This window comes from Schistocerca gregaria, chromosome 1, assembly GCF_023897955.1.
Source record: "Schistocerca gregaria isolate iqSchGreg1 chromosome 1, iqSchGreg1.2, whole genome shotgun sequence".
Classification (NCBI taxonomy): Eukaryota; Metazoa; Arthropoda; class Insecta; order Orthoptera; family Acrididae; genus Schistocerca; species Schistocerca gregaria.
In genome coordinates this window covers 410,660,173-410,673,591 of record NC_064920.1, presented here as the reverse complement: position 1 = coordinate 410,673,591, position 13,419 = coordinate 410,660,173, and the positions used below count along the sequence as shown (strand labels likewise).

The 13,419-nt window shown below is 36.7% G+C and overlaps 1 protein-coding gene across 1 annotated transcript in view; it reads left to right on the top strand.

Moving 5' to 3' along the window:
• Positions 1 to 5,315, top strand: part of LOC126349734 (exocyst complex component 8) — a 120,396-nt gene extending 115,081 nt beyond the window's left edge. Inside the window, exon 13 of the mRNA XM_050002455.1 lies at positions 4,505 to 5,315. Within this exon, the coding sequence (XP_049858412.1) occupies positions 4,505 to 4,714 (210 nt within the window). The 3' untranslated portion in view covers positions 4,715 to 5,315. The remainder of the gene's footprint in view (positions 1 to 4,504) is intronic.
• Positions 5,316 to 13,419: the final 8,104 nt, after the last annotated feature.

Sequence of the window (13,419 nt, the reverse complement as noted above, 5' to 3'; positions counted from 1 at the left end):
CCTGTCCACAGTAGTATTAAAAGCAATATGAGTGGGGAAAAAAACAACAGATTGCACCATTGATGACACTAATGATGAGTATCAATGATAATAAAAGTGCAAGGAAGGCTAAGTTGACACAATAATTGACAAAGGTTAGTTAAGTCAAGGTCCCATCACTCTATTGATTAAAATCTTGTGTTTTATCTCAACTCGTGTTCAGGTCTTGGTGGCATATCGACAAGAACACTGTCAGTCTGCGTAACCAAATTGATTCTTTACTTTGAACATTTTGATGCAGTTAAGCTTCTGTTAGCATTTACTACAGATGATGCTCTCTACTACTTGAACTTGCTATTGCACCCACTTTGCTGCACCACATCATAATAGCCTCAAACTGCCTTCACTCATTTTTTAAATTGGTTGCAGCTGTCAAATTTTGCATTAGTCTCTGCCTACAGCAAGAATCGTGAATCCTACAGCTGTGTGTTCCCCATACAACGTTGTGACACCTGGAAGATGAACTTTAAAGAGCCAACTGGCCCTCCATTGTCACTTCACTGACTGTCAGAAGTTGGCCAGATGGCTAAACTTTCCTTTTCGTGGTGTCCACATCTACATAATTGGCCATGGCTAACTATTTGCTGTGTAACATTTTCTGTAGACTGCGGCCACCACCTCCCGTTCAACTCATGGTCTGCAGAACAGCAGTGACGAAATACAGGTCTCAACTTCTTGGAAGAAGTCAGGCTCACATTTATATAATGATAACAACAGTAACAAAGGCTGTCACTGAATTTACTAATAAAATTGCTACTGACAGAAATGCTACTGCAAGTAATTATGGACCCAGCAATATGCTACAAGAGAGATGTAAATTTTTGAGTGATTGACTGCGACTGCAGTTGTAGGTATTTATACTATCCACGTGCTTGAAGCTGCTTTCAAGGCCGTGATATTAGGCAGCGCTCTATATATCTTATCTTACCCCATGCTCAGAGTTTGATAAGAAAAATGCTTAGAGTCTGCAATGTTTTAGTCTTTGGCGAAAGAAGAATCAGAAGTTCAAAACACTGCTTATGAAAATTATGTTTCCATCAACCATTGGAATCGTTTCTGAACCTGTTTCACATAGTTAATGGCTGCTGTTAGATAGTTATCCAGAAACCCTATTCATTTACAGTCCTTTCTGAAATACAGTAGCAATGTCCCATGCAATTGCTGCATATTTATGGCTGGGACTCTCCATTAAACAGCCCAGGCTTACATGTCGACTTACCTCATGTTTCTAACTGCAGTTTCCCAAACTGACAGCAGATATCTTGCCAACAATGGCAGCTGGAGATGGGCTGCTGGACTGCGTTGATGGGTGGTGGTATGCATTGTTGCAGATCGCTGATGTGTCAGTCGCTGCTTCAGATTGTTGGCCTTGTATTGTGCTACATTAATAAGCAACCTTCCTTCATAAGGACACTCGTGGCATTGCTCTGCTACACTCCTTCCCCCACCTACGAGCATCCCCATAGTCGGTGTTCAGCCTCCTTGTCATGTTAATATTTTTAACTCTCACAAGACTGAGGAAATCATATACAGCTGGTATTTACAGTCTGTGGTTTATACCAACTGTTTTAGTCTTTCTTGATCTTAAATCTAACATTATAAGCGCTCATGATTTACTACAAAAAAGTGCTACTTGAATTCATCTCATTACTTCTCCACCACTTACAAGCTTCTTGTTTGTTTTTCATGTACACTCCCCCCTCCTGCAAAAGCTGCTGAGGTGTCCATCTTTATATTAGTCAGTTAAAAAAAAAGATCTAGTTATATATCATAATCACTACAGTTTGTATAGACACAGTTCATTATTTATTTTTACCCTTAGTAATCAAGAGAAGGTGCATCACCATGAGACCGTTTATTTCTATCGTTTATCTTTGCTCAACTAATAGTCTTACAAAGTTCTAACTGTGAGTGTCTTTTGATCCAAAGTTTGGAATGACTTTCCGTTTTCCATACCATCAGTCTTTTATTTTCTGTTTCTTGTATTTATATATCTCCATGTGAAGAAGAACTTGAGTATTCATTCTCTCCCTTAGGCACTCTACTGGCAAGTATATTTACTTAGCTCTAGTCCAAGCAATAGAACTAGTAAAGGCCATCACTCATTGTACAGAGGATAAGTTTAATGGTGTATAAGTACGTAACCAAGGAACTGAACATCGACCTTGAACTTGTCATTTTCTTTGGAGCACACCTCACAGACACACATGCACCCATAACTACATTTTCTGATCACACTTTGCCATGCCTTGAAGTAGTACACAAGCTGAAAAGCTGAGCTGTTGTTCTTACAACTTGATACTGTGTTCCATTGGGAATAGTGTGCTACAGAACTGCCTAAGCAAATCTTTATTTGCAATGTAGATACTGTGAGAAATGAAAAATATAGTATACTTCAGTTACTTTCACTCCATAATGTCATTTGGGGTCCTTTTTGGGGAGTGACTCATCAAGCCAAGAGAGAGTGTAATACGGCAATGGAAATAATTAATTTTTAGCAATATAATGTAATTGGATATATAAAAAACTGACTCACCAAATAGTGGCAGGAGAACACACACACACATAAAAAGATTTTACTTGTTTTATTTGTGCAAGCTTTCGGAGCCAGTGGCTCATTTTTCCAGCAGAAAGGTTGAAGGGGAAAGAAGAAGGGTGAAGGAAAAGGACTGGAGAGGTTTAGAAGAAGGGGTAGAGTTTGGAAAAGTCACCCAGAACCTCAGGTCAGGGGAGACATACCGGATGGGGTGAGAAGGAAAGTCATCTACTGCAAGAAGGAGCCTCCGGCTCTGAAAGCTTGCACAAATAAAACCTTTTCTATGTGTGTGTGCTCCTACCACTGCTTGGTGAATAGATTTTTTTATCCACCCAATTACATTAAAATGCAATATGAGCTATTTGTAATGTGAACTCAAAATAGTCCTGCAGGTCTTGTTCAGGAAACAGGGGCTACTAACTATGGTTTCTCAATATGTTTATTCCTTTATGAAATTTGTTGTAAATAATATATGCCTTTTTCAAACCAGCGTCTCTGCTAGAAATAGCAATAATTTTCATTAAGATTTAAAGCCACTTTGCCACAGAAAGGTGTCCATTATTTAGGAATGAATGATTTTCAATAATTTGCCAGCAGATGTAAAAAGTTTGGCTACTAAAAAGTTCTGTTTTAAGTGGCCAACTCCTCCTACTCCATTAGCAAATTTACTGATACAACCAATTGATATATCTGTTATTAATAACATCAGATATGACTTACATGGAAAATTTAACTTTTGCACATTTTCAGTACAATAATGTGATTAATGAAAAGATGTGTTGGAAACTGATTTTCTGTTTGATGATGCATGGTTATAATAGCCCAAGAATTATCTTATGCAGCTACGTGTATTATACATTTACATGTTCTGTGACAAGCTTGTTGAGTGTTAGGTTGTTTTGACCTATTTTACATTCATTGGGACTATTTAATTTACAATCTTTGGAAGGAACAGTTAAGTATATAACATTTTTTGTAAATATCTATTCTGTACTCTTCTTTTATGACATGATCTAGATACTTGATGATGTCTTAACAATGCATCTATGTAACAAAAAGTCAATCTTATGTAATCTAATCTCGTTTATGTGCCTTTCAATTTCTCATTGCCTCGTGTGTATAGGCTCATTCCATTATTTGTCTTTACCTTTTGCTATTCAAGTGCAGTTGTGTTACTCTGGAACTGTTTATTTGTATCATTTTTAGTCATATATCACATAAATTTTATACTTATTGAAGGCAATTTGTGGCTTTCACAAACGTGATCCATGTAAGCACTCCTGAGACAGTTATATATAATGTTACATTGCATCCTTACTTTTTAAAGGATGATGACTTGATACGACAACTGTGCTTCATTTGCTAAAACATGCATTGCTAAAATTTAATAATAATCATTGTAAAACTGATATGTTGTACATGTTGCTGAGTGTACATCACAGATATGTCAAAGCTGTGTTTGTTGCATCAGACCGGATCTGCCAAATATTATTGTGTAGGAAATCAAACATAAGGTTTTGTTTGTGATGAAATATCGGGTTGTATGTATATTTAAAGGTACCAAGTCATTATCTGTACTAGAGAATAAACTAAATTTGTACAATAGTTGAAGACAAACAATAACAACTGCCTTCTAGCGTTAAAGTGTTTTTTTTTTTTAATTTTTTTTAATGCTAGAGAGTGTTGTATAAATGTGTTCATGACCCCCATTCCCCCTTTCCTCTTTCCTGTCCTCTTTTTTTTGTTCCTCACCCCCACCACCTTCCATACATACAAACTCTTGCTCTCTCTTTCTGGTCTTGATTAATGAACAGTAACAAAAAGGGTACTGACAGGATTCACTGTGATGTCTCACAAGCTCATGAATTTGAATCATTTGAATTTTTTTTTAGATTCTCTCTAATGTGTGCCTGTTCTCTCATTTTTCAGAGACAGTTCATTCACAAAAATGCTGTGTTCCTCTTCGATACACTGTTGAAATTAGTAGAACAGCGTTACACAGGAAAGATTGGTCATCCTTGTGCGAGGCTAATTTCTCTACGTGACGAGTATTCGTGGCTGAAGGGTGAAGGACACTCTCGTATGTCATCATCAAGCAGTAAGCCAGCCAAAAAATACACATCCCCGGAATTTGTATGAAAGAAGTTATTGTATTTATCAATTTTTGAGAAGTTTATAAACAGATTTTGGTACCCTGAGAAATTGAGCAGTATGTACACTTGACATGTGGGTGGTATGTGTCAGTGCAAGTGGCATGTGTGTTTACATTTATAGAAATAACAGGCTACAGCTCAGTGATAATGTAGAAAGAAAGCAAAACATGAAGAAATCAAAACATCTCAGTGAATGTATGAATTATTATTATTATTTGTAAAAATTTGGCAAACCAGAGATAGCTGTTGCTGCTGAAATGAACTGTTATCATTTACTGTAGTAAATAAAGATTAAGTGCAGTTTTCTTTACAGTGTACATAAATGTGTAATTTTGAAGATTTATATCATAATTTTCATAGCATTTTGGATTGAAAAAAAGTGTCTTTTATTTATGTATTAGAATAAAGCACTAAAATACATTCTGTCAGAAAGTTATGAAATATAAAAGATCATTAAGTGCCTTCTTAGTGTGATCTACTTCAAATGCATTCACCTGCTAATTTGTATTTCATAATTGCTCTTATAAAACAATAGTACAAGATTATACAATTCATTACACAATAAAACAATGTTGGGAAGAACTCAACAGTGTTGCTTTTATCTACTGAAAATAGTAAAAAAGCCTTTAACACTTATTTTAATTCTCGCACTTTTATTTAGTTGCCAAGTCTGTAAAATCATTTATGCAAGGTCTGTCTGAAGATCTACTTCAACAAAGTGCTTTTCTCTGAACATCTATGGCATCTGTTAAATTGTTCTACTGTTTTTTACATAATAGCAAAAATTATCTTTCCTTCTGTTACAGAAGATGTGTTGCAGTCTTTAGTATAAGACTGGTTTGAGGCAGCTCTCCATGCTACTCTATCCTTTGCTTTCATCTCTGAATACATACGGTAACCTTGAACCTTTGTACTGCACACATCTCTTTGTCTCTCTCTGCATAAATTTCAATGTAATTGGGAAACCTCAAATTTTTCTCTTGCTGAATTTTAATTCCATCTTCTATTTTTTCATTGGCTTCCTTTATTGCTTGCTCAGTGTACAGATTGAATATCATAAGGTATAGGCTACAACTCTGTCTCTCTTCCTTTAACTACTGCTTCCCTTTCATGCTCTGTGACTCATGAATGCCATCTGGTTTCTGCTACTAGTAATGTATAACCTTCTGCTTTTTATGTTTTATAAGTACTATCTCCAGAATTTAAGAAAGTGGTTTCCAGTCAATAACGTCCAAAGATGTCTCTAAGTCTACAAAAGCTATAAATACAGATTTGCTTTTCTCTAACTTATCTCCTAAGACAAGTCGTAGGATCAGTATTGCCTTGAGTATTCCAACATTTCTCTGGAACCTACACTGATATTCCCCAAGGTTGGCTACAAGAATTTCCAGTCTTCTTTAAATAATTCATATCAGTATTTGTAACCATGACTTATTAAACTGATATTTCGGTAATAGATATAGTGGGAATTTCTGAAGTTCAGTGGCAGGAGGAATAGGACTTCTGGTCAGGTGAATACAAGGTTATAAATACAAAATCAAATAGGGGTAATGCAGGAGTAAGTTTACTAATGAGTAAGACAATAGGAATGTGGGTAAGCTCCAGCGAGCAGCTAGTAGAGGCGTTAGTGTTGCTGAGATAGACACAAAGCCAACACCCACCACAGATGTAAAAGTTTATATGCTGACTAGCTCCGCAGATGAAGAGAATGAGAACTTTATCATAAGAGAAAAGAAATTATTCAGGTAGTTAAGGCAGATGAAAATTTAATTGTGGTGGGGGACTGGAATTTTATAATAGGAAAAGGAAGAGAAGAAAAATAGTAGGTGAATATGGACCAGAGGAAAGGAATAAAAGAGGAAGTCACCTGGTAGAATGTTGCACAGAGCGTAATTTAATTCTTGCTAACACTTAGTTTAAGAATCATGAGAGAAGACTGTATACATGGAAGAGATGTGGAGACACTGGAAGTTTTCAGATTGATTATATAATGGTGAGGCAGAGATTTAGGAACCAGATTTTAAATTGTAAGACATTTCCAGGGGAAGATGTGGACTCTGACTGCTATTTATTGGTTATGAACTGTAGATTAAAACTAAAGAAATTGCAAAAATGTAGGAGATGGGACCTGGATACGCTGAAAGAACTGGGAGGTGCTGAGAATTTCAGAGGGAGCATAGGGCAATGATTGACTAGAACACGGGAAATAAATACAGAAGAAGACAAATGTATAGCTTTGAGAGATAAAATAATGAAGGTAGCAAAGTATCAAATAGGTAAAAAGGCAAGCCTAATAGAAATCCTTGGATAACGGAAGAAATACTCAATTTAATTGATGTGAGTTGTGAGCAGAAAAACATAAAAATGCAGCAAATGAAGTAGGCAAAAGGTAATGCAAATGTCTAAAAAATGAGATTGACAGGAAATGCTAAATGATTAAACAGAAATGGCTACAGAAAAAATGTAAGGATTTAGAAGCATATATCACTAGTTGAAGGATAGCTATTGTCTACAGGAAAATTAAAGAGGCCTTTGGAGAAAGAAGAAGCAGACATATCAATGTCAAGAGCCCCTAAGTGAATAAGGGAAGGCTGAAAGGTGGAAGGAGTATATAGAGGTGGTATACAAAGGAGATGAATGTGAAGGCAATATTATAACAGTGGAAGAGGATGTAGAGGAAGATGAGATGGGAGATACCATACTGCGAGAAGAATTTGACAGAGCAGTAAACAACCTAATTTGAAACAAGGCTCTGGGAGTAGATGACAATCTGCCAGAACTACTGATAGCCTTGGGAGAGCCAGCCATGACAAGACTCATTCATCTGGCGTGCAAGATGCGTGAGATAGGTGAAAAAATGTCAGACTTAGATGGGAAGCAGTGGTTGAGAAGGGAAGGAGTCAGTGTTGTAACCTATAGCTGATTTATTCAATCTGTACATTGAGCAAGCAGTAAAGGAGACAAAAGAAAAAAATGGAGTAAGAATTAAAGTTCAGGGAGAAAACATAAAAACTTTGAGGTTTGCTGATGACATTGTAATCCTATCAGAGGCAGCAAAGGGCTTGGAATAGCAGTTAAACGGAATGAACAGTGTCTTGGATGGAGGATACCAGGTGAACAGCAACAGAAGCAAAACAAGGGTAATGGAATATATTCAAATTAAATCTGGCGATGTTGACAGAATTAGATTATGATCAGGACATTTAAAGTTGTTGATGAGTTTTGCTATTTGGGCAGCAAAACAACTAATGATGACTTAAGTAGAGAGGATATAAATCGTAGACTGGCAATGGCAAGAAAACTGTTTTAGAAAAGGAATTTGTTAACATCGAATATAGATGTAAGCATTAGAAGTCTTTTCTGAAGGTATTTGTCTGTATTGAAGTGAAACATGGACAATAAACATTTTGTATAAGAAGAGAATAGATGCTTTTGGAATGTGGTGCTACAGAAGAATACTGAAGATTCATGGGTAGATCATGTAAATAATGAGGAGGTTCTGAACAGAACTGGGGAGAAAAAGAATTTCTGGTATAAAGTGAATAGTAGAAGGGATCAGTTGATAGGACTCATTCTGAGACACCAAGGGAACACCAGTTTAGTGTTGGAAGAAAATGTGGGGGGTTAAAATTCTAGAGGGAGAGAAAGAGATGAATACAGTAAGAAGATTCAGAAGGATGTAAGTTGCAGTAGTTATTCAGAGATGAAGAAGCTTGCACAGGATAGAGTAGTATGGAGAGTTGCATCAGACCAGTCTTTGGGGTGAAGATCACAACTCCTACTTTGGTAATATTTTCACCTGATGGTACCTGTTTTCTTTTCAATTGGAATCATCACATTCTTCTTGAACCCTGAGGATGTTTCCTCTGTCTTGTATATCTTGCACAACAGGTAGAATAGTTTTGTCATGGTTGGCTCTCCTAAGAACATCAGCCATTCTGGGAAATGTTGTCTAAACCAGGAGCATTGTTTTGGCTTAAGTCTTCCTGTGCTTTTTCAAATTCTTCACACCTCCCATCTTCATACCTCCCATCTCATCTTCATTAACTTCCTCTTCCCTTCCTATTGCCTTCAGTTTCATTTCCCTTGTATAGTCCCTCTATATATTCCTTCCAACTTTCAGCCTTCCCTTCTTTGCTTAGTACTGGCTTTCCATGTGAGCTTTTGATATTCTTACTACTACTTCTCTTTTCTCCAAAGACCTCTTTAATTTTCCTGTAGGTGGAATCTTTCTTTTGGTTACAGATGCCTCTCTAGACGTAACATTTCTCCTCTAGCCATTCCATCGTAGCTATTTTGGACAAAGTGTCAGCCTCACTTTTTAGAGATTTATATTGCCTTTCAACTGCTTCATTTTCTGATTGTTGTATTTTTTCCTTTCTAATTAATGGAAAATCTCATATAAAGATGTGAAACAATTACTAACTCTGACAACCATGCCTCCATCCTTGCTACCTTCCCTGTTTTCCTTTCCCTGTTGCTTCATAACTTGGGTTGTGAGTAACTAAATCCACTTTCCCTTCTTCCCTTTCTTTCCCCTCTCTCCTCCCTGATGAAGGAACATTTATTCCTAAAGCTAGGAGCTTAAATTTTCGGTTGTTTTTTGTGTTTCTATTGGCTGTACTGAGCTGAGGTAAGTACTGGCCAGCCCCTCTATCTCTTTGTTAGTAATTATTTTTTCCTTTCTTCAGTTAAATTCAATATCTCCTGTGATTTTTCAAGGACTTTTACTAGGCCTTGTCTTTTTGTCCATTTCCTCCTCTCTTGCCTTCACTATTTCATCTCTCATAGCTACCCATTTGCTTTCTGTTTTATTCCTTTCCTCTGTTTCAGTCAACTGTTGCTTAATGCTCCCTTTGAAACTCTCAACAACCTTTGATTTTGTCAAACTATCCAGATCCCATCTACTTAATTTGCTAACTTTTTGCAAGTTCTTCAGTTTTAATCTACAGTTCACAAGTAAATTATTTTCAGAGTCCATATACGCCTTACATACGTCTTACAGTTTAAAATCTTATTTCGAAATGTCCATCCTTCAAGCGTGACAGTTCTTCCTTTTACAGTTAGGGCTACTTTGAGCTCTAAAGAATAAAAACAAGAAGAAATTTCTCACTACTAATTAATATAGTTCTTGGCAGAAGGAGATGAGACAAAAGAAATCTGCTAGTGAAAAAGTGTTGAAGGACCAACTCTGTTTCCTCCTCATCATTAAGGGCTTGAAAGTTATCAGGTTTACACAAATTACTAACAAAGTGAGTAGCATCTTTGGTTCATGAGTTGTGTGCTTTCAGAGCTCTCATAAAGATAAGAGTTTAATTGCATAATAACTATTAATTAAGGCAATATTACATCATAAATAAGTAAATGAATACCTATTGTAAGTTATCAATTGAAGGTTTCACATTTATTCAAGTACTTTTTTGGAAAATAAAACATTTCATAGGCACGGATTGTGTATTAGGGTTTGTTTAAGTTATTGTATGCTGGTACTGTAAGTTACGTGATTATTTCGATAAAGTACAATTTGTGTATGCTTATAAACGATTTATTTCATTCTCTAGTAAGTAGCTGAAGTAAAAACTCAAGAAATAAGTGAAAAGTTCATATAGTGTAGGCTCAGTTCTCTGTTTACTTTTGTTTCATCACATAAACAGTACAGATTTAATCATTTCTATTTCTTCGGAAGCTTTAAATTAGTATCCAAATTTTAGGCCTAAGCTGTCTAAGAAATTTAATGTATTAATTAAGTAGTGTAGGAAGTTATTCTTGTTTAATTTAGACTAAAGCTAAAGTCTGTTTGCCACAAGTGAGAGATGTATGACTTGCTGCAGGACTGTTAGATATGGGGTGTGATGTGAGGGTTGTTACAGCTTTTTTTTGGGTGAGTGACTATATTAGCATAGTAATTGGGGAAATAAACAAGTGGGTTCACTTTTCAAAGACTATACAAAAGAAAACACCATGGTAATATTGGTGGGGTAGGCAACAGCATAGACAGGGATTCTAATTACTCAGTTGAGGGTGATCTGGTAAAGATAGCTCAGCAATGAGACATATTAGTGTTGGAATTGTAATTGTTCTGAGATGCCATGACTGTCGTCATTTAAACTTTTCTGGTAGGAGAGTTAATTTAGAAGTGGAACTGCTGCTTACATCAGGTATGGAGTTTCATATCGGTGTGGTTCCTGTTGATTCTGTCAGTAGGTGGGACTATACTAGGCAAGTCCTTCACCTCAACAGGAAAGAGAAGGGAAAACTGTCTGGGCTAATGGCAAATACCTTAACCTCTTTGTTACCTTGGTCCACATATGGGGACCTTCATACATTGTTTTTTCTGCGTGAATAGGCATATTTTTCCATTTATAGACCAATCATCTGTGATTGTGGGCCTTCTAGTTCGTAATTTTAAAATCAGGGCACAGCACATTTCAAGGAACAATTCATGTGTTAGTGTACAGCTGGTCATATGCAGGAAATGGTTACTTCTCCAAATCAAAAAGGTGTGTGAATAATTTTGTGTCTAAACTGAAAGTCTGTCTTTTTTTCCTATCATTCACTTACTATGCTAGATGTTGAGAAATACTTCAAATTTATTTAACTTTTGTTTGTTACTATGAAATAATCCATTTCCTGAAGGTCCTTGTTAGTGGATTTCTGTTCATAAGACATATTTCCTAACTATAAATTGGTCTTAGATAATGGAATACTGAAATAACCGTTATTTTTACATGCTACAGTAATACATAGAATATTAATTGATAAACAGTTAGGTGTCCTTAATGATAGCAATGTTGAATAATTTGATTGGGAAGATGAATTCTCATTTTTGACTGAAGATTGCCCTGCTGAGCTTGATGAAACTGTGTGTTACACAGTAGGTACGGGGACGTCCTTGTGCAAGTGGATTCCTCTGACAATGAGGTTGTAGAAAACATGAATACAAAGTGAAGGAGTGCTCTGCTGAAATCAGGTTCAGAAGTTAGGTTTTAAAATGCTGGCCAACTTCCAAAATTTGTGGAGGCAAGGAGTGCTTCAAAATGCAGGAAACTTGGCTTCAGAAGTGCATTTTAGTATTACAAAAAATAAATGTTCTGAAGCTTGTCATAAAATGTAACTCAAAGATCTATCTACTGGTGGTAGAAAATTATAGCTTGTACAGAAATTATTGTATGTTTATTATTATCTTGCATTTGTGAAATTGTTTTAAAGCACCAACAAAAATCTGTATTGAAAATCATATAATTAAAACATTTTAACATTAAGAATCCAATTTTCTGTTTGCGTTATCTAAAATAATTTACTGTTTTAAAGGAAATATGTAAACTGCTGAATAAAATGTTCTAATTAAAGAAAGGGGGAAGAAAACACAAATCAAAGACTCATCAGTTTTCATAATCTGAGGTCTACATACGTGGACCTCCATTTACGCCTTTTAGTGATTGACCAAAAAATACGGGGGCACTATCACAAGTGATAAAGTACCTGTGATTATGAGTCACAGAACAGCAGTTTTTGTATGGTAGGGAGGGCAGAAACAAGACGTTCAAAGACAAGCTGAAAATGACATTCACTTTTTTGATAAAACAGGCAACCAGGAAGACTGTATACTATCTAGGAACAGCTCCAATGTTAGCATTGTAATGCGTTACAAAGAATACTGAAAAATATTGAAGCAAGTAACTGAGAAATCTAAGCTGCTTTATTCTGAGAAAATGATAATTATATCAGGGAACAAAATGAAACTTATACAGGATATACTGAAGACAGTGACATATGGGGCCAAAAAGGAACAGGAAGAAATAGCTCTAAAAATACACTACTGGCCATTAAAGTTGCTACACCATAAAGATGATGCGATTCAGACACAAAATTTAACCGACAGGAGGAAGATGCTGTCATATGCAAATGATTAGCTTTTCAGGGCATTCACACAAGGTTTGGCGCCGGTGGTGATGACTACAACATACTAACATGAGGAAAGTTTCCAACTGATTTTTCATACGCAAGGAGCAGTTGATTGGCATTGCCTGGTGAAACGTTGTTGTGATGCCTCATGTGAGGAGGAGAGATGCGCACCATCACGTTTCAGGCTTTGATAAAGGTAGGATTGTAGACTATTGAGGTTGAGGTTTATCGTATCGCAACATTGCTGCTCGTGTTGGTCGAGATCCAATGACTGTTAGCAGAATATGGAATCGGTAGGTTCAGGAGAGTAATACAGAATGCCGTGCTGGATCCCAGCGTCCTCAGATCACTAGCAGTCGCATGACTGTAATGGATCGTGCAGCCATGTCTCGATCCCTGAGTCAACAGATGGGGACGTTGGCAAGACAACAACCAACTGCATGAACAGTTCGACGATATTTGCAGCAGCATGGACTATCAACTCGGAGACCATGGCTGCGGTTACCATTGATGCTGCATCACAGGCAGGAGTGATGTGATGGTGTAATCAACAACGAACCTGGGTGCACGAATGGCAAAATGTCATTTTTTCGGATGAATCCAGTTTCTGTTTGCAGCATCATGAAGGTCGCATCCATGTTTGGTGACATCGTGGTGAACGCACATTGGAAGTGTGTATTCATCATCTCCATACTAGTGTATCACAGGGTGTGATGGTATGGGGTGCCATTGGTTACACCCCTCGGTTACCTTTTGTTTGCATTGATGGCACTTTGAACAATGGAC